At 44.1% G+C, this 20,105-nt stretch overlaps 1 protein-coding gene across 7 annotated transcripts in view; it reads right to left on the bottom strand.

The window, feature by feature from the left end:
• BCAS1 (brain enriched myelin associated protein 1) overlaps positions 1–20,105 on the bottom strand; it is a 90,769-nt gene that overhangs the window by 23,315 nt on the left and 47,349 nt on the right. For 3 of the 7 annotated variants that reach the window (XM_032878940.1, XM_032878941.1, XM_032878944.1), the window contains exons 5-9: positions 15,199–15,357; positions 14,199–14,243; positions 11,702–11,836; positions 7,235–7,411; positions 955–996 (exon numbers count right to left, since the gene is read on the bottom strand). In XM_032878940.1, the coding sequence (XP_032734831.1) occupies positions 955–996; positions 7,235–7,411; positions 11,702–11,836; positions 14,199–14,243; positions 15,199–15,357 (558 nt within the window). The remainder of the gene's footprint in view (positions 1–954; positions 997–7,234; positions 7,412–11,701; positions 11,837–14,198; positions 14,244–15,198; positions 15,358–20,105) is intronic. The other 4 variants (XM_032878942.1, XM_032878946.1, XM_032878945.1 and 1 more) reach the window with 3 other exon arrangements.

The raw sequence follows: 20,105 nt of genomic DNA, 5'->3' as shown, positions 1-20,105 counted from the left end.
AAAAGCAGATCTGAAAGATCTTTCTCCTAACAAGAATTATAACATAGCCATTCTGATTTTCATTCCAACCACAGGCAACACTTCTGGAATGTACTTGGACACTCAACATAGGTTCAAGGCCAGCAATTAAATAAAAATGAAAACACAAGCCCTGTCCAAGGCTAGCAAACAAGAGACACCTAGAAAGAGCCAAACATATTTTACTTTGGCAAAATGATCACGATCATTTTCTCTCTTAAGGAGCTGTGAACTCACTTGTCCCCACTCACAAAATTTTCCAAAAAGACTACACTTCTTTCAGAACCAGAACTGCTGACTCAGGAGGACAATTGATTCATCTCCCTGCAAGATGTGTTGGAAACTATTTTTGATGTGCCTCTACCAAGCCATCCCCTTCCGATGTGAACACACGGTCTTGAAAGTTTGGACAGTGAGGCTCAACCTACGTCTGTCAGGTGTAGATCCAAGAAGGCAGCTCTCCTGCTCAAGACTGACAGTCTCAACACGGAGCTCGGCAAGATGCTCTCATGCTTGACGCCACGACCTGCCCTGGGTACCACCCACAGTTAGTAGAGAATCTGGGTTGCCATGGAAATAGAGGTGAACGAGTAGTCGAGACGGAGGAGCCCAGCGTGCAGCATCATTGCCCCTTAAGGGTGTGTGAGTGTGTTCTTAAGTTTGGTAGACTCTTTCAGCCATTAAATGAGAACAAATGGTAAAGACTCTTGCTCTGATTTTGTGCTTAGTTTGCATGGATTCAAGAGGTGTTACAAATCTTCACCCAGCGTCATTCCCCATTGGCCCCTGATCACGTGAAGGGATGAAAGAGTCTACGGCAGACGGGAGACATTGGCGCATGCAAGAACACGGGCCCCAGAGCTGGAATGCCCCATGCGTGGTCCAGCATGCAGAAGATGAGCACGGAATGGTTCTGCCATTTAACGCATCACTTACATTCTCCTCTGCACCTGCGGGGACTGAGTCCTCTTTAACTGACTAAAGGGGAGATAAAAACAAAAGTAAGAGTCAGGATGTTACCCCAAAAAAAGGAGAGTTAGTTGGGCTCACAGGTCTCCGGTGCCATTTTTGGACATGGAATTTCTTACACATACCTGATTCCAAAACGAACTTGAAGGAGGCTTACGGGAAAGTAAACAGTACAGCAAGATAATATAAAAAGTTCTGTATTTTTTAACATGCAACGAAGGGAAAATAAACACCCAGATGCAGCCTAGGACACGAATGGAGTGAGGAGAAGGGGTTGCTACAGAAAACGCAAACCACAGTCTGGGCTGTCGGTCAGCAAAGCGTTTGCCCTAACATTCTCTAGTTGCTGAGGAAAAGAGGGAAAAGGATCGATCACGCAGGCCACCGTTCCTGGTAGGTAAAAGCGAATGAGCTGCTCAGGAAAATTCTGGCAGAAAGTCCAGAGAAGTCCATCTGTGGTACTCATAGAGCAAATAGGCACCCAGGTCATGAGCTGGGTCTTTAGCCTTGTCCCAACCACAGCACAGTGGCCTGCATCAGAAGCTGCTTCCTACATCGGCCGTCCATATGGGTCAATGTCATCATGGCCAAGATCAATCTGGTTAAAACCCTCCTCTGGAGGCCCAGAGAGCTGGGGTCCAATACACCCAACTTCAAACACTGTTCCTCCCTACAGTAATCCTGGCATTCACAGTCCTGCCTCAGATTAGGAGAGCAATTGGTCCAATGCTATCAAAGGTCAACGCCACCACCATCACATCAGTCTGCTAAGCTTCAACCTTGGAGCTCATCGTTGTAATTGTTCTTAAATCTGGTGGGGGAGGGGTGGTGTTTATAGACCACTTTGAGACTCAACTCACTTGACAGATCTGGACTCTCATCCCAGAAAAATAAAGACAAACAAAATATTTTGCAAATAATTTTAGGGTGTCCATAGACCATCTCTTGGATTCCAGTCTAGGAGCTCTTTTTTATATTCATTCTGTTCCAAGTCCTGTGTTTGTTTTTACCTTTAAAACATGCAGAAAGAGGGAAGAAAGGAATCAACATTCACAAATACGTCTCCTGCGTTGTGCAAACGGCTTGTATACCCGTAGAGACATTGTATATGCAGGTGCTTTGTAGACCTCCTCTCACTGAAAGTGGCCAAAAGCGGTAAGGATGGTGATCCTTGTTTACACAGGGAAAAATGGAGATACAGAGAGCTAAAGTCCCTTGTTCAGGGTGGTGCAGCTAGAAAGTGGTGGAGATGGTTCTGAGAGCCAAGTTTTCCCCCTGCTGTGTGATTTCAAGGGTCAGAAACACACCTTTTAATAATAGTGTGAGCTTCTCTCTCTGCGACCAGACTTGCTTTCTCTCTAGATGAGATTTGCAGCTTGGACCATTCATCAACATTATCTCCATTGAACCCATTCTTTGAGCCAAGTCTGGATCTCACATGTCATGTGTTCCAGCACCCAGCGTGGTTTCCACGCTCAAACCACAATGACAAATGAAGGCCTCGGGCAGCTTCTGCCTTTTCTCCTTATGTTTCCCAGCTAGTAGAAAGTCTACAAGCAGAGGATGAGAGGCACCTGGGAGCAGTCCGACAGGTCCTGGGTGATAGATAAGCTCTCAGACAGAAGGCAGAGGATCAATGATTCCACATCGGAAATACGCCCGGAAGGAAATCTCAGAGACTAGAATGAAACTTGCACAGCTCACTTCAAAGGAGACCAGAGAGGACTGTCAAGTGCAAGTCCCACCTCAGGAGACCGAAAGGTGTTTATTGGATTCTTAAATATCCAGCCAGAAGAACCTACTCAGGTATGAGGCTAATCAGGAAACACCCAGACAGCAGGATTTCCATTCAAATCTCAAAACCAGAAACTTCTGATCTTTGGTGCACCGGCCATCTGACTGTTCCCGCTCAGTCTACAAACTGTCTGGCCTCATTCGTGATAACAACAGAAAACCCCGTTTGAAACTGAAGGATCCCGTTTGGGCATCTATATTGCTGAGAATAAGGACCCAAGCACAGCCCCTGAAATGCACCAGTCCCAACTTGCACAGCCAGTGTTCCCGTCCTTTGAAGAGCACATTCAAAAAAGAATGTTTCTTTAAAATACTGTCACATGGTAGCACTTAAGCCAACAGACATCCCGTTGCTTGTCGGTCTTCTGGAAGCATCATTTGATCATGTGACAGCTGTTCTGCATTCACTGATTTCACAGTGGCCCTAAGACCTTTCCTCAAGCCTAAACATTTCAGCCTGCCTTTCAAGTGCTTCCAGAATGGTCCAGCCATGTGACAGACTTTCTTAACCAGGATTCTCAGGGATTCTGAGATCAAATATAGGAATCTGTACTTGAAATAGATGATTCAGGAGGATTTTTAAAGTTCTCTTAGTCTGTTTTGCCTTACACCGACCGCTGCCTTTTTTCAGACACGCATAGCCTTGTGTAACTTGCTCCCCACACATGAACACTGGATTCCAACATCTTTGTCCTGAAACGGGGCTCATCACTTCGCATTCATTTTTCCACTCCATCCTCCCAGCAGTCACAAAAGGTGGCTGTCACTGCCCACTTCCAGAGCTGAGGAATGCAAGGCTTAGAGGATTTAAGTGACCCAATCACAACCAAACAGCCAGGGGCTGTCAGAGCTGAGAGCGGATGGCGCTGTCTCTTGGGCTTCCGCATGCCCGCTGTTTCCCACGGCATCACGTGTGTCCTCCAAGGGAAAGCAGGCAAGGCACTACTATGAAGGTAGTCCAGATGTATCATTTACAAGTTGTGTGCGCGCCCATGCACGCGTACACACCTGCACGTGCAGGCGTGTGTATCTCCCCTGTTCCTTCCAACGGACTTCAGGGGTTTCGATAGTGGGATAAGTGAGTCTCAGACTCGTTTTGTACCTCGGGTGCTGTTGGCGCCAGACGCCACACATGGATATTTAGATCAGACCCGGCAACAGTTCACACCTAAAGAAATGATAAAACTGTTCACTGAGCACTTACTACGTCTGAGGGTCTCTCTGTTACAGTTAGTGGATTGGCATAACAACGCGGCAGGAGAAACGGGTCCCTAGTTACACAAAAGAAAACAGAGGCTTCAGGGGGTTCCGGAATTTGTCCAAGGCTATGCAGTCCGATCTTTCTGATTCTGTCTGCTATGCAAGACCTGCCGCACACCAGAATTTTCTGAGATCATCTATTCCAACCCTTTCCTTCAACAGATGAAGAAAAAGAAACTCAATTAGGTTGAGTAACTTTTGTGAGGCCACAGATGGCACCCCCCAAAGAACCCAGAACAATAAGGGACACGTAGGTGGTCTAGGTACCCGGATTTTAAACACTTTAAGGCAAATATACCATCATTTAAAATTAATTTTCTGAAAGGTTACTTGTGTTACTTTTGTTTTATAATAAGAACAACTTCAGCAAGCAAGACTATAAATCACAATAACTTATCATTTCATATGCATAGCACATTAGGGGGGACATTTTATTCCTGATGTTCATATTGTAGATGTATACACATCAAAGTCAGTTTGTTTCAAAGCTTCCCAGTCAAAAGAGGAGAAGAAAGAGAGCTTGGGTTAGTGGAAAAATCAAAATTTTCTAGCATTTCTCTTTTTCTTCCCAAAATTTTTACAACAGTGATTTTATAACCAAAGCTTATCTAATTTAAAGAAAAGAAAATGAAGGTCGTTTGTTTTCCACTAGCACGTAAGTCCACCCCCGAGAATGTAAACTACAGAAGAGCAGCGATCTGGCCGCTGCTCTCTCTTCCACGCATCAGCACAAAGCATTTGGCGCAAAACAACTGTGCACAAAGGAGACTGAAAATATTCTTGCACAAGTGAATCATCCCTATTTTACTTCCACAGAGAGCTGTTCTTTCTGATTGGGTGGGAGAAGGAAAAGCAAGATTTACGAGTGATTTGGGTTTTCGCTTCTCTTCATTATTTTTATAATTGATTAAAGAAATAAAGCCAGATAACAGTGAAAAAGAAAAAAAAAACAGCGAGACTGAACTCTATGAAATCAGTCCATTAGGGGGAAGAACGTCAAGGGTTCTTTTCTCTTTTTCTCAATGGAAATAGCTTGAATTTCAAAGAGGAACGAATACATGCCTTATAGACCCCAACGATGAGGGCAGATGAGGTATTTGAGGCTGAGTGGCTTAGAAGCTTCCCCAGACTGGAGGGCATGGAGAAATGAAGACGTGGCCCTTGTGAGCAGTTAGAGTGGCCACAAAGCCCAGCACAAATGAGACGAGTGACAAAGGTCGGAAAGCCCATTCGTTGGCCACATTTTGTACAGTGTTAGGGATTTTGCAGGAATGATTTCATCAACTCTTCATTGCTAGGATGAGGTGCTATTATTATCTATATTTTACAAATTAGGAAACCGAGGCAGTTCTTCGAGGCTCATTGTCCAACGCCCAACTTTTAAACCTTCCCTAAGCGTTCCTCGAACTTGAGTCATTTGCCAGGCTCTGATAAGGTTTTGGCCACATTCCATGTACCATCTGTGGCCGCTACGGGTGTGCTGCTCCGATTTCACGGCTGGAAGGACAGCCCCCGACCCGCACCTCTGGGCATCTGCTGCGGAGTGAATGCTGAGACCATGCCCGTGCTGCCTGCTCCCAGGCAATGACCGAGCACGGCAGGGTACTGGGCCGTTCTTACTCAACAAGGGACCCCTGTGGCCAAGCTCTGCTCTGGGATTCGCCATTGGCCCAGCACCACCCCTAGTCTGTGGCTTTCCCAACCTTTTCCTCCTTCCTTCCCTGTCTCCCTTCTGTCATGTCAGCCCCCCACTGTGGTCTGAGGCCTCTCTCTACCTCCTCCTGTCCCACCCCCTTATCCTTCAGGGTGTTTTCCTCCAATAAATCAATTGCACATCAATTCTGTCGTGTGTCCCTCCTCGGAGGATCCGAATTTATGATACACACTAAAGATCAGTAACATTATTCCTTTTAATTGGATTACTTTTTAAACTATTCCTTTTAATTGGATTACTTTTTAAACTAAATATAGACTCACCTTGGGCAAAATATATATTAAATCTTGAGTGTAATGAGCTTTAGCTCAGTTTTTCTAAAGCATTTTAAATATATATAATTTTTAAAATAAATGATGTTTGAATGTGGGTTGCCTAGTCATCTTCCTGGCCGCCAATATGCACACATGATTCACTTGGGAAATTTCCCCTACATTATATTGCTGATAAAAAGTTTTTAAAAATAAGTAATTGGTGGTTGGGAAGGAAGGAGGATTAGGACAGAATGCCAAATGACATCATCCAAAGTTTTCATTAAGTACTGGAGTTTGTGTTTTGGGCAGAACCCAGAAGGAAGATTTCTGTACAACAGAAAGCCAACAGAAAAGGGTTCCAGAAATCCAGCTGGATTCTGGACCAAAGAACAAAGTGAACACCGTAGCGGTATCTGTATTTCTAGCCTGCCTTGCACTGCGTGCTAAGTGGCATGGGTGTTTTGATGCAATTCCTAATTTGATTTTTTTTTTCAGCTCTATGACTTATATTCCCCTCTCTCACCCACGACGTCTTGCTCATCTTTTGGCCACATTTAAAAGAGGCAAGAGTTCTGAACATGTGTGGCAGCTGGGGTGTGCTCAGCAATGATGATCGAGGGCTAGCTCGCAGGCTGACTCAGTCCCACCCACCGCACTGCGCTCCCTTGTGAGCCACCCGAATTCTAGAGGGAAGAAAATGACATAGTGTTTTGAGTGCTCCTATCACAGAGCACGGTGTGTGCCCGCCCTGGTGGTGAATGGTAGACACCTTGTTTTTCCAAAAGCAGAGTGAGCTTTAGTGGTTCATAATGACTGATTCTATCTTGCTGAGGGAAAGAGAGTGGCGCCCAGAGGTGGTTCAGCTTGCTGGTGGGGACAGTGGTCAGAGGAATCCAGGAGAAAGCCAGAGTACTAAGCCATTTTGGAAAGAAAATGAAATCACGAAATACCACAACTGTCATGAACCGAAGAAACTCCAAGAATGAAAAAATTGACTTGTTTATTTCCTTGTCTTTCCCATGAAACACATGCTTCTCACACCATAGACACTTCATTCTTCCCAGGAGAAAATTACAAAGTTTCAGCTCAATGGCTAGTTGAGTCATTTGGGGGAAAAAAAAATAAGCTCTGTACTTGGTGAGCACAGGGGTGACCCCAAATGAAATAATTTCTCCAGTCACCCTAGCCCCAACTATACTCCACAAGTCTTGAAAATGGGACTTACCTTTTTCCAGAATAGTTTGCCCAGAGGCAGAGAGCTGGGTCCCCCCTTTTCCTTGGCAGTTTCCTTTTCAGTATCCGAGGATGGAGGGTTCTTAGCTGCCCCTCTGGTCTCCTGGGAGATAAAGTTTGCTTTGTCTGACTTGACGTCAGATGAAGTGGCAGGTGACTTTTCAGCACCCTAGAGAGTTAAAAAAAAATTAAAATGACCTCTGGACTTCAAAAGTGTGAGATCTCATTTTTAATAAGCCTACACTGGGATTACATATGTTAATTTTCTTTTTTATCATTTTCTGTCCTTGAAAAGATTCTATATGAATGCGGATTTGTGTTAAAATTTTGGGAAAAGTTAAGATAGTTTCTTTTTGCAAAAGAATACATTATGTTATATAAGTCATTAGGAATCAAGGTGCTAGTAAGAGGCACTTTCCTGTGAGAAAGTTTATACTGAGGCCACTGGTCTTCAAATGGTTTTGATGATGTTCCCATCAGTGAAAACAGTTTGAATATGTACCTCCAGTACGTGTGCATTTGCTTATATTATACACGTACTATTTGACTAATCCAGTTGTGAAATTAAAAGAGGTTAAAATAAATGTAAGAGACATTGTCTCCAACTTTTAACTTTGATTTAATAATCACAATCAAAGATACCTGTGCCAGACACTGTTCTAAATGACTGAATGTTCTAACAGTAGTTCTATGAGGAAGGAACTGATTATTACGTTCATTTTACAGAGAAGGAAATTTTGGTCCCAGATGGTTAAAAAACTTTCCCACAACTACACTAATAAGGGGCCAGAGTTGACATCAAAATCCGGGGAATCTGACACCCAAACCCAAGCTCTTACCCCCTCCTCTATACTACACCACCTCCAACAAACCAAAGTCTCCCCACTCCTTGTGCTACTGTACCCATCCAGGGAGAAAATATCTAAAAAAGTTTCACACTGGGAAGGTGATAATGACAAAAAGGCTGAGAAACACATCTACACTCATCGGTTTCATCGGGAAATGGGCCATCCTCTTCTCTTTGCGCTGGGAAAATACCCAGAGACTCTTAAAAAACATTGCAAAGAGATAACTGTATTATATATAGAATAATATAACTGTAATATATTAGTGTAATTGTTTGTTGAATATGTATCTTCCTGCCCAGATCATGAGCTTTGAGGGTAAGAGCCATTGCCTTGGACGCCATTACATCTGTAGCTCCCATCAGGCCCAGGGTCTGCCACAAAATAGGTATTAAATAAATAACTAAATAATTGTATGGAAAGGACCAGAGAGAAATGCCTACACAGGATCCTGCCACATTGTTGCTGCCCACCCTCCCCCTCCTTAGTGGGCTCTGGAGCCATAGACCACCTGCAGTCTTTTCTCCCTGCCCATCCATCTCTCCACTTCCCAAAGAAGTGCCCCAGGTGCTGTTCTGACAGCTGAGTATTAATACTCTTTGTCTGCATTGTGGAAGAGATCACAAAAACTCGGTATTTTCCGGAGTCAATCTCATGGATAGCGTTGCCTGATTTAGCCAATACTCTCAATAAGAAGAAGATAAGATAACCCTGATAATTTGAATTTCAGATCAACGAAGAATAATTTTGAAGCCTAAGAATGTATATTCCTAGGATTGCCTGGGACACATTTATATTTATACTAAAAAATTATTTGCTGTTTATCTGAAATCTGAATTTAAGGGAGTGTCTGTATTTTAACTGGCAACACTACCTATGAAATTCTAACATACTAGATTTGGAGATTGCGTATCAAATGACCTGACCTTCTTCCCTAGTTAAGTGTTCATCTTGTTTCACACTTGGGCGTGGGAGAGGGGAGTGGTTAGAGATAAACATGACACCGAGGATTGGAAAACAATGAATGTGGGGCAGAGCTTAGGAATCACACAAGCCACCTACTAATATTTTAGTAGCCCTACAGAGAGGGTGGGCGACAAGAAAACCTGAGTGGGGAAACGTGCATTTCTGGGTATGGCAGGAAAAATAAATAAATAAATAAATAAATAAATAATCCTAAAACAATGCCTTGCCTTGTGTGCGTGTTGTCATGTTCAGTGTTTGAGGAACACGTGAAAAAGTTTGATTCCGAAGCATAGCATGTGATTAAGCCAAGAGAGAAAGATCCAAATTCAGCAAAGAAAAGCTGACACTCTATTTATAACAAGAAGCTTATTTCACTTATTAATTCCAGGACTCCCTATTCTTTTATACTAAGAAAAAAAATTTTTTTAAGAAAATTTTATTTTCATAGGAAGAAAAATGGAGATAAAGAGACGGGAATCTAGGAGTTGATCCCAATGGGTCCTCACTGTATTTTTTTCTTCTTGAATTGCAAAACCAGAAGATGATGTTTTTATCCCTGAATTGGCTTGGATTTCCTCTTTTCTTTCCTAGGTTACAACGAAATTGAGAATGAGCCGCACACCTCCTCTAACCATGCAACTGTCTGTTTGGTCCATGTTAATGGCCCTATTTTCCTATCTTTTTGGATGACAGAATCATAAAGTGAAGAAAAAGGAGGTAAAGGCCAAAAAGCCCTAGCAAATTGCTGCACAAATGAGAACATTTGGGAATTATCTCCTTACTTTACATAAAAAGGCAAAACCTTACAGTTCAGAAAGGGGCGTCTCTTCTCCTTCTTCCCAGTATTTCCCCTGAATCCTATCTTTGCCCAAAATGCAACTCAGTGCCAGGATGAGAAGCCAGTGATCTGGGGGGACCTTAAGAATACAGAACGTGGGGGCGCCTGGGTGGCTCAGTGGGTTGAGCCTTTGCCTTTGGCTCAGGTCATGATTTCAGGGTCCTGGGATGGAGCCCCGCATCAGGCTGTCTGCTCGGCGGGGAGCCTGCTTCCGCCTCTCTCTCTGCCTACTTATGATCTCTGCCTGTCAAATAAATAAATAAATCTTAAAAAAAAAAAAAAAAGAATACAGAACATGGCTGGCCCCCTTTTTGTGGAGGAAAGAGATTCTGGAGGCATGAAACTTAGCTGTGCATAAGATGAATGCCACCGGAAAGGCAGGTACGAGAGGGAACTTTCAAGACCCTTGTAAACTTTCAAGACCCCCGACTCGCAGAAGCTCCAAGTGCATTTCTCTGCATGAGGTCCATGACACACTTACATGACACTGTTACCGAATGGTCTCCCACATACAGAAGCACCACTAATCCTCAACCACCCCCTCTAGGCAATCTCTATCCCTCCACCCCTGCTGTCTTTACAAAACAAATCAGCCTGTATGGAAATTCAAGAGTGGCTTCATAACACAGTTTGCTTATGCAAATATAGATTCAGCTAGGAGATCTTCCTATGGAGTTTTTACTTGCCCACACAATCCTGGGCTATAACATCCCACTGGGGAAGGGTTTTTTTTTTTTGTTTTTGTTTTTTTTCCTTAAGTTCATTCAACTTAGTGGAGAATGGCGGATATTTCAAATAAATGTCCAAGGATGCTGGCCCAATTCAAGGATCTTAACTGCTGGTTTCAGACAAACCCTGGTGCCTTCTTAGCCATTCAAAGAGAGAAAACTCCATAGCTCACTTCTATGTTGTCCTCACTTCCCAAGGGCATGGAGATAGAAATTGCTCTGCCTTCATTCATTGTTTTCTGGTGCTTGGGTTTTTATCTGGGATCAGTATGAGCTTAGTTAAGACTGAGAAAGGGTGGAACAGACCACAGAAAGATAAGATGATTTTCTTGAGGTTAGAAGCATATTTCCCAAAGTGTAGGAAGCATACCATTGGTGGTATCACATACAACTTTAGGTTGTGCTGAGATAAAACATTTAAAAAAAGACCATTAAAATGGAGAAAATACATTTTCCTCCCAATTCTCATCTAATCTTTTTAAGAACACTCAGGGGGGAAAAGTTTAGTCTGGTCTTGGTACATCTTTAACATTTTTCTATTGCTGGCAAATTGCATTTTAATAAGGCTAGAAAGGCATTAGACTTGGAGCTTGACACAAACAAGGTAGCTAGAATACATTTTTTTTTTTTTTGTGAGCCATATTCATGGTTAACTCTTTATGCAAAATGACTCGAGTTTTCCACATATCCGGTAATATAAAGTTTTCTTTAAATAGGAAATGAGTCCTTTTTAATATAAAAAGATCAACCAAATAATAATACATCTGACAAAAATGATGAAGATGGTATGCATGCTTCAGACATTTGAGAAACACTGAGTTAGAAGGATAATTTCAGAACCCTGGTCCACACTAGGAAGAAATTAGTCAGATGTTTATGAATAATTACGGAGACTTAAAAGAATCATTGAAATTTGGTTCACGTCATTTTTAATTCCTTTGTATGATCCCAATCACACCAGGCTGTCTTCCCCAAAGTAGAGCTGGAGGGACCCAGCACAGCCACGTGTACATATGGTGAAGACCAGGGTTCTTCTTCCTCTTCTTTTTTTTTTTTTCTTTCTAATTTAACAAGATACAGACCTTATGCCTAAAGAATTTTCTAAATGCGAATCCTAGCCTGGGGCTATGCAGGTGCTTTTTCTTGGCTCCTTTAGCTTGGCTCTCACAGGTCTTCTGTCCTGGTTGGCCATCACAGACACTTTCTGCTTTGGATGCCTTTTGGGCAACAGCAGTCACAGCTTAGAACTTTGTTTTTAGACAAAATCCTTCTTTTTTCCCCTGTCATTTTTAAGTGCATTGAAACACTTTCACAATTAACTGCCACTTTCATGATCACCCCATCCCCCAACCGCAACGTGCACATCATGTGAATGTTTATCTTTTTTAAACTTTCAAAGACAATTTACTACCTGGTAGATTCCCAGACCATTTCCAGTACATGATTTTCAACAGGGCAACCTATTTAAGTGACCCAGATTAACGCAAGTCCATTTGCTAAAGACAAAGACAGGACATTAAGCTTGATCCATATTATATAAAATATTCACATAAAAAAAGGTAACTCTGCCCCTATTTGATAGTTTTAAAGATCGAAATACTCTTGTCACACAGGAAAGGAAAAGATACATGAAAACAATTTATTTTTGCATCCTGGAGTCAAAACAAACACCGTCTCCAGTGGCTTCCTTTCTCCAACCCATCTTTTATTCAGTATTAGAAACTTCAGGGAAGCCGTATCATCTGCAAAAATTTCAATTGAGTTCTAGATGGATAGATCTCCCAGGCAAGAGAAGCGTCTACTGTGCGCCAGTCCGCTGAGCTGAAGTCGGGGGAGACTGGAGCTGAAACAGCCCAGCCACAACCCTTCAGAATTGTCGACTCAAGTTATAAATGGTGGGGGATTTTGCATGGAGCGTGGAGTGTGTTCAAAATTGTCTGGGCCAAATGGGAAGACGGACAAACAGTATAGGTTTCGAAAGCAAGAATCCAAGAATTTTGGTAGAAAGGATGTTAAAAATGCAGGTTTGTGGAAAGAGGTCAGTTTGTGTATTAGACAACCTACATTCACAAAGCCCTCTTCTGAGACTCAGCTCCACTGGCAGTGACCCTGACTGACCTCTCTGGGCAGGGTAGTGAGATCTTATCAGCTAGGTTCATGCAGTTGGGACCACATTCTGGGGGGCGGAGGGAGGAGTCTTGGTGCATGAGCAGCTAAGAGAATGAGCGCATCAGGTCACTTGGGAAGCCACACAACACACCCACATACCCCACTGTTTATAGCCTATTGTGCTGACTGTGTGACTTCAATCAATGTAAGACACAGAATCAAAAGAGAAACATTTGGATCCAACTATTCATTGAACTTGACCCCAGCTGCCTTATAGCAAATGACTAATTTTATAGGAAAAAGCATGTAGATGAGTCAGATAAATATTTTTTTTTTTTTCAAATGGAAGAAGAACATTCTAGAAGAAGCAATTGATACATTACAATTGTCATCATGGTGTCCAATACATCTGGCAGTGATTATGGAAATAGCGATCACCTACATTTGAACAGAATTCCACAGTTTGCCAGGCATTGTCACACTTTCCTTCAAAGCTGGGGTTGGAGACAGAATTTATTGTCCCGATTTTACAGATGTTGGATTCACATAGGTTCGGATCACGTCACACAGCTACCACATAGCAGGCCTGGAGCTCAAATGCAGGTCTTGAGACAAATTCTAGGATCCTTTTTGCAACCTGGTCCCTTCAAATATTGGTAACAGATGTATTGGGCTGGCCCAGCCATTTACTGGGTCCCAGCGTCTCTCAAAACACCCTCAGTTATCAAAAGAAGGATGCGAGACATTTATCTGTCACCAAATTAAACTTTCCTCATGATTCCCGTGAAAGTTAAACCATGTGTTCCATTAGGGATAATCAGTTCTGTCAAGGGTAAAGGAAAACATCTCTAGAAAGTAGTTGTTCCAAATAAAATTTATTTTGAAGGGAATTGGTTGGATGTCTAGGATGACAGAGAAAAAATTCAGGCTCTCTAGGGCATCCTAACTCTAAACATTCCTTCCCTTGGCAAGCATCCAGTGGTGACTATTTGATTTCACCAACAATTGTCTTTGTGGAGATTTATTTTTTCCAAATTACATGAAAAACACGGAACATATTTTTTAAAAGTCAAAAATAGAGCAGTATACTTCTACTTTAAATTGTAATTCACCTCTTCCTCATTTCTAGTAGCTAATTTGTGCTATATTCCTATATTCCCTGGGTCTCTCCACGCACAGTTAAAAAGACCAACATGATATGTGGTTGTTAGTATTTTGTTCTTATTTTATATAAGAAATTTGTGATTGTGTCATTATTTATCCAGAGACAGCAAATATTTCAAGCTTTCCACTAAAATTTTCATCAAAATACCGCTGACACTAATGAAACACTTTAAAGACAATCCAACAGCACTGTGACATTGCTGAACACATACACACACACAAACTTCAAGAAACCAAGCGGCAGACACAAATCCAAATCCAATCCCATGCACAAATCCAAACAGGAACACACTTCAAACTACCTACCGTGTCTTCCAGATCTTTTTTTGTTTCAGTTTTGCTAGGTGAAACCTTAAAAGTTTAAGAAAACCAAATATTAAAAATCATAGCTATCTTTTTAGGGTGATTTGATTTCATAGAGACATCCTTTTTAGGGGGTTGTTGCTGTTCAATCTGCAGGTAACGAATGTAATGAGAAGTCCTTTTCAGTACAAAAGTGTTCTACCACGTTCGGTAGACAGCCATGGACTTCTGGATAATTTCTAGGTATAAACAAGTTTTTTTTAAAAAGTCAGGGTTTATGATGAAATGCATCAGACTTTATACATTCACTAAGAGCTTGACCACCTTCAAAATTGTCTCCTGGAAGGCCAGAGACTTTCCATCACTCCTACCACTGATCCAAGCAAAGGCACAACACTTTGGTATTCGTGACATGTTCTGTTAACTGGTTTTCACTTTTTTGAGGCTAGTCTTGGGCTTTGGAGAGAACCCAAACACACTTGGAGCTGTCCATGTGATTAGTCATTCATTGATTCATTGATTCATTCAGCCCTCTCACAGATCTGGCGTGGACCAGGCCATGGCTGCCTTGAGGAGTCAGAGACAAGCAAGCATTACAGGACATGGGTCCCTGCCTCTGGATAGGAATCAATTTCTACAGTTTTATTTGCCATCTGAATGGCAAAACTGCTTTGATAGGTCAATAGCTCAAGGAGCTTTTTCTCTATGTTTATGTTCAATGACCATAAAACATGGGACCACAGGAGAGTTGCGTTGCAAAGTAGCTCACATAGCTCAGGCACCTGCTGTTTACCCCACAGTTCCCAGCTCTAAGGGCTCCATCACTGAAAGCTCCATGTGACCCAATTCCCTTGCAAAGCACATCCCGTCCCTGTTCTCCAATGTTCCAGCCACACCATCATGATCCCCCCGGCCCAATACAATAGCAAATACATATTATTCTCGGAATTAACACAACTTTGGAGTGATGGGATTAAGGAAAGAAGGAGCAGCAACCACTCACCAGAGTTTTAAGGAAGCTCATGATGGAATTATTATTCTCGGTTGTATTTGTGGTTTGGGGGTCCTCCTTTGCAGTCTCCAGTTCTTCTGGGTTCCCAGGGACAGAGCAGCTCACGGTGGGGACCTCTTGTCTTTCTAACCCCTTGCTCTCCACTATGTCCTAGGTGTAAAAGAAGAGTTTTCCCCGTCGTCACTGGTTGAATGTGGACTCTCACAGTGATAATTTTTGCTTCGCACCCCTTTCTCCCTGACCCCCTAATTCCAGCCATACTTCTTCTGCCCACGGGTGTGCAGAACAATCAGGGGCTTATGAGAGTCCCTCTTCCTTCCCCTCCTCTGCTTTCTAACATATGCAGCATTTGCAGTCAGTTGGAGAGACATTGTTCGGAGCCAGAGGGTAACAAACATAGCAGTGCACGTTGCCTCCCGAACAAAACCCCCTTTCTCCCAATTCTACAAAGACATTGTGTGTGATGCCAATATCTCTCAACTTTATGGTCACCTAGTCCAATGATCTGCACATTATCCCCAGAGATGCCTCCATCTGACTTCCCACAATCCCCAAGGTGTGAATCGTATCAACTTTTTAAAAGCACTTTTTTTAAGATTTATTGACCCATTTTTTAAAAAAGATTTTATTTATTTATTTGACAGACGGAGATCACAGAGAAGCAGGCAGAGAGAGAGGAGGAAGCAGGTTCCCTACTGAGCAGAGAGCCCAATGCGTGGCTTGGTCCCAGGACCCTGGGATCATGACCTGAGCCGAAGGCAGAGGTTTTAACCCACTGAGCCACCCCGGCGCCCCTTACTGACCCATTTTAAAGAGAGAGAGAGTGCAAGCAGGGGGAGGAGCAGAGGGTGAGGGAGAATCTCAGGTAGACTGTGCACTCAGCGCGGCACCTGATGTGGGGCTCAATCTCACCTCTCCACGATCATGACCTGAGCTGCAATCAAGAGTTGGTCAACTGACTGAGCTGCCCAGATGTCCCTGACAGTATGATGTTTTGAAATAATAACTCTGTTTTGGGGATCTGGGAGTTTATCGGTCCAAGGGATACGATACAGGAACTGATTTTTTTCTTCTGACTCAGGCAGGAGGGTAGGAAGCATTCCAAACCTGTGCTGCTTGCTGTATCTCTATGCTCATGACCCTGGGCTAAGCCAGGTTACTTCAAACCCATCCATTCTTCACTGATGTCTTTCTGGGTCTTGCCGTCCACAGCATCTATGTATTCCCTCCTGAGTTTCTATACCCCTGTTCTCGGTGCTCACTTGGCATGTGGGTTATGGGCACAAGACTAGCCTAATGCCAGAGGCCAGGCCAGAATCATCTGCATTAAAAATGGGGCTTTTGTGGAAGGGCTATAAAAATACAAACACCCATTTTGATGAATATTTGAAAAGGTAATAATGACACATGTATCCCTAGGGTTCCCTCAGCCCCAGCACTCTTTCCAAAGGGAGAGCTGCCTCTCATGAAATGTCTTATAAAGGTCTGGAACTTTGTAAAACTAAAAGCAGCTAAGAGACATGGACTTAAAAATCTTGTTAGGTTTTCTAGCAAATTCCAGGCAAAAACTGTTTGTGTTGGAGGAGATGCTCTTTTAATAAACAGGTTCTAGGGGTGCCTGCGTGGCTCAGTTAGTGAAGTGTCTGCCTTCAGCTCAGGTCATGATCTCAGGGTCCTGGGATCGAGCCCCGCATCGGGCTCTCTGCTCAGCGGGGAGCCTGCATCCTCCTCTCTCTCTACCTGCCTCTCTGCCTGCTTGTGATCTCTCTCTGTCAAATGAATAAATAAAATCTTTAAAAAAAAAAAAAAGAAAGAAAGAAAAATATTCCCAGCATCAAACCTTCAGTACTATGGATATTTTTGCGTAGGTGAATCTGAGTACAAAGAACATTTGAAATAAAATTTGAAATTAAAAAAAAATTACATAAATAACCAAACAGGTGTTTTGGAAGAGGAGCCATCACGAAAGCAGTAACAGGAATAAATCTCACTGAGAAATGTTGCACTGGGTCTGACTTACGTGTGGCCTAGGACAAAGCCATCACTCGTTTCCTCATCTGCGTTCAGTAGCTATGGGGGCGGGGGGAGTTGGACTAGACCCAAACTGCAGAGAAACCACAGGTGTCAGCCCGGGCTCTGGGGCCGCCTCCTAGAGCGGTTGGGGCAGTAAAGGGGAGAGTCCACGTACAGGACTCAGGACAAGCCATAGCATCTGGTAAGCTTCCCATGAATGCTCACTATTCCACAAGGCCTCCCTCTGCGGTCAGTCTGTAGTGGACAAAGGCTGGGAGAAAGGACAGTCCTCTGAGTAAAAGACAAGTGAGTCCCTCTGGCCCATGGACGCCTACTTGGATGGCACATTGGAACCATATGGGCAGTGGTTAAGCCAATGCCCCTGCCCAGACCCTGCTCAGACCAACTGAATGAGACTTTCTGGAGGTCTACAGAGTCCTGGGGGATTGCAGGATGCCCCGGGGCTGAGAACAACCAGAGTCAAGAGGAGGGAAGACCTGAGGACAAAGCAGTGTTGCCCTTGGCCATGGAGCCCGTCACAGGGAGAAGATGGGTGGAGGTGGGGGAGGGGTTTTAGCCAGAGATAAGAGCATGAAAAATGTAGAGAAGATGAGGAGGGAAGGTTTGGGGTGAGGTTATTTAGTTCAACTATGGTGGAGGGGCTATGGCAGTCATGGTGGTTAGGGATATGCCACCCTGAGCCGGATTGAGGACATGCAGAGTGCCCGCTTAAGGAACAGGGGCTGTGGAAGGTTTCTGGGCTGGAGCAGCCTTGCTGTCCCTCACCACAGGGGTGGGGAGCAGGCAATGAGACTCAAGGGCAGCAGAAAGTAGAGAGTTCCCGCAGGGAAATTTAAGGCAGAGAAGGCACATCTCCGTCCCAGAGGACGTCTGTGGTTGCCTGCAATGCAAAAAATGCAAAGAGTCAAGAGAGGACAATGGCACCAAAAGGCAAAAAAACTAGAAGTCTCATCTCTCCATCCCTCCTCCCCAGATGTACACACCTGGGGGCAGAGGAGAAATAGAAGGGAAAATCCTACCCCCTCCAGATGGTAAGCCCAAGGTTGCATCACAGCTTGATTCCAGAAGAAACTGGGATGAATGTTAAAATGGATAGGAGATGGAAGGTTTTTTTTTTTTTAATTTTTTAAAGATTTTATTTATTTATTTGTCAGGGAGAGAGAGTGCACACGAGTGAGCATAAGCAAGGGGAGCAGCAGGCAGCGGGAGAAGCAGGCTCTCCGCTGAGCAGGGAGCCCCATGTGGGACTTGATTCCAGGACCCTGGGGTCATGACCTGAGCCAAAGGCAGAAGCTCAACCCACTGAGCCCCCCAGGTGCCCCGAGATTGAAGTTTTAAAATTGGACTGGACTTTTGAATCCCTAGAATGTCTGGGATTGCCTGTGATAGCAAAAGAATTAGGAAAGAAACTACCAGGTGTCTACCAGGCACATGACATGGACCAAGTCACTGGGCATAGAGCAGGGACTGAGACACACAGTGCCTTGTCCTCAGAGAGCTGACCTTCTAGCAGCGGAGCAAAGCAAAACCAAACAAAAATACAGATGAACCAATAAATGTAACTTATGCCTCAAGCAGTGGCGATTGCAAGACAACAAATGAACACGAGGGAACAGATGGTGATTTGGTGCTGGGTGAAGTCCTCCAGGAACGGACGTGTGGGGGCGGGGGAGGAATCTTTTCTGGAAGGCCCCTGATGTCCAGGCTGGGTCAGCTGCTCTGAGGCCCTCTGGCCCCACAGCCCATGGGCTCCCAGTGTTCCTCACAGGGAGGGGAAGGGCCTGGTTCTAGGCCACGGCCAGCTCCCGGACAGGCGATTCCTGCGGGGGGCAAGAGGCAATCATTATCTCTGTGATCCCAGATTAGACACACAGGGACATTTATTGAACTTCCTGGAAATAAGTGGTGGTCCTTGGGGGACCGACAGGGAAATCCTGCCACAGCGGTTATCCTCTGAGGAAGCGGATAACGATTAGTACCTCTTTACCCAGGACAAAGCACTCTGAGTGGAGGATACATGGTTGGACAGGACTCCAGGAACTGAGGAGACCTCCAACTCCCTCCTCTGCCCCATGGCATCGTCTCCTGACATCCCTGAAGACTCTGACTTCTGCCTCGCTGAGTTCCCAGGTGCAGCTGGGTCGCAAGTCTCGCCTAACGGGAGGGTGAGCCCCTCCTGCCCAGTGCACAGAGGTTGTGGGTCTGCCGGGGGACCTTCCCCAGTGACAGCTTTATGGACTTTCCACTGAAATCCTCACCTTGAACTTGAGTCCTTTCCTTGAACTGTAGTTTTTCTTTTTCCTTCTTAGACTGACTTTTAAAGAGAACATGACTTCTGGTTCCAGAAAGATGGAGAATATGACGTTTCCTTATCCTTCCAGTAAGCACAATGGGAAGTCCCTGCTTTCTCTCTGCCAGGTGGAGAGGAAAAGACAGACCAGCTAGGAAATGGAGGAACCCTGGGGAGGGGAGGGCCCTGGGGTTTCTTCTTGCCTCATAGATCCTAGACTTGGAAATGGAGGAGCCAGCAACCTGCAAATAAGAGCAGCCACTGAGCAAAAAAGTGCTGACAAGGAGGCAGAAAAACTAGATCGCTCACACATGGCTTGCTGGTGGGCAGCAATGGCACAGCCTGTGTGGAAAAGGGTTTGCCAGTTTCTTGACAAACTAAATACACAACCACAATACAACCCAGCAATTGCAATATCCTGGGCTTTTTTTTTCACCAGTGAAATGAAGACATATATTCACAGAAAAACCTGCACATGAAAGTTTATAGCAACTTTGTTTGTAATAGCCCCAAACCAGAAACAACTAAATGTGTTTCAAGGGATGAATGGCTAGACAAAATGTGATCTCTCCGT

The sequence above is a fragment of the Lontra canadensis genome, unplaced genomic scaffold (genome assembly GCF_010015895.1).
Source record: "Lontra canadensis isolate GAN:19392208 unplaced genomic scaffold, GSC_riverotter_1.0 scaffold65, whole genome shotgun sequence".
NCBI classification, from domain to species: domain Eukaryota; kingdom Metazoa; phylum Chordata; class Mammalia; order Carnivora; family Mustelidae; genus Lontra; species Lontra canadensis.
The sequence above is the reverse complement of the archived record's forward strand: the minus strand, read 5'-3'. Positions and strand labels throughout refer to the sequence as shown.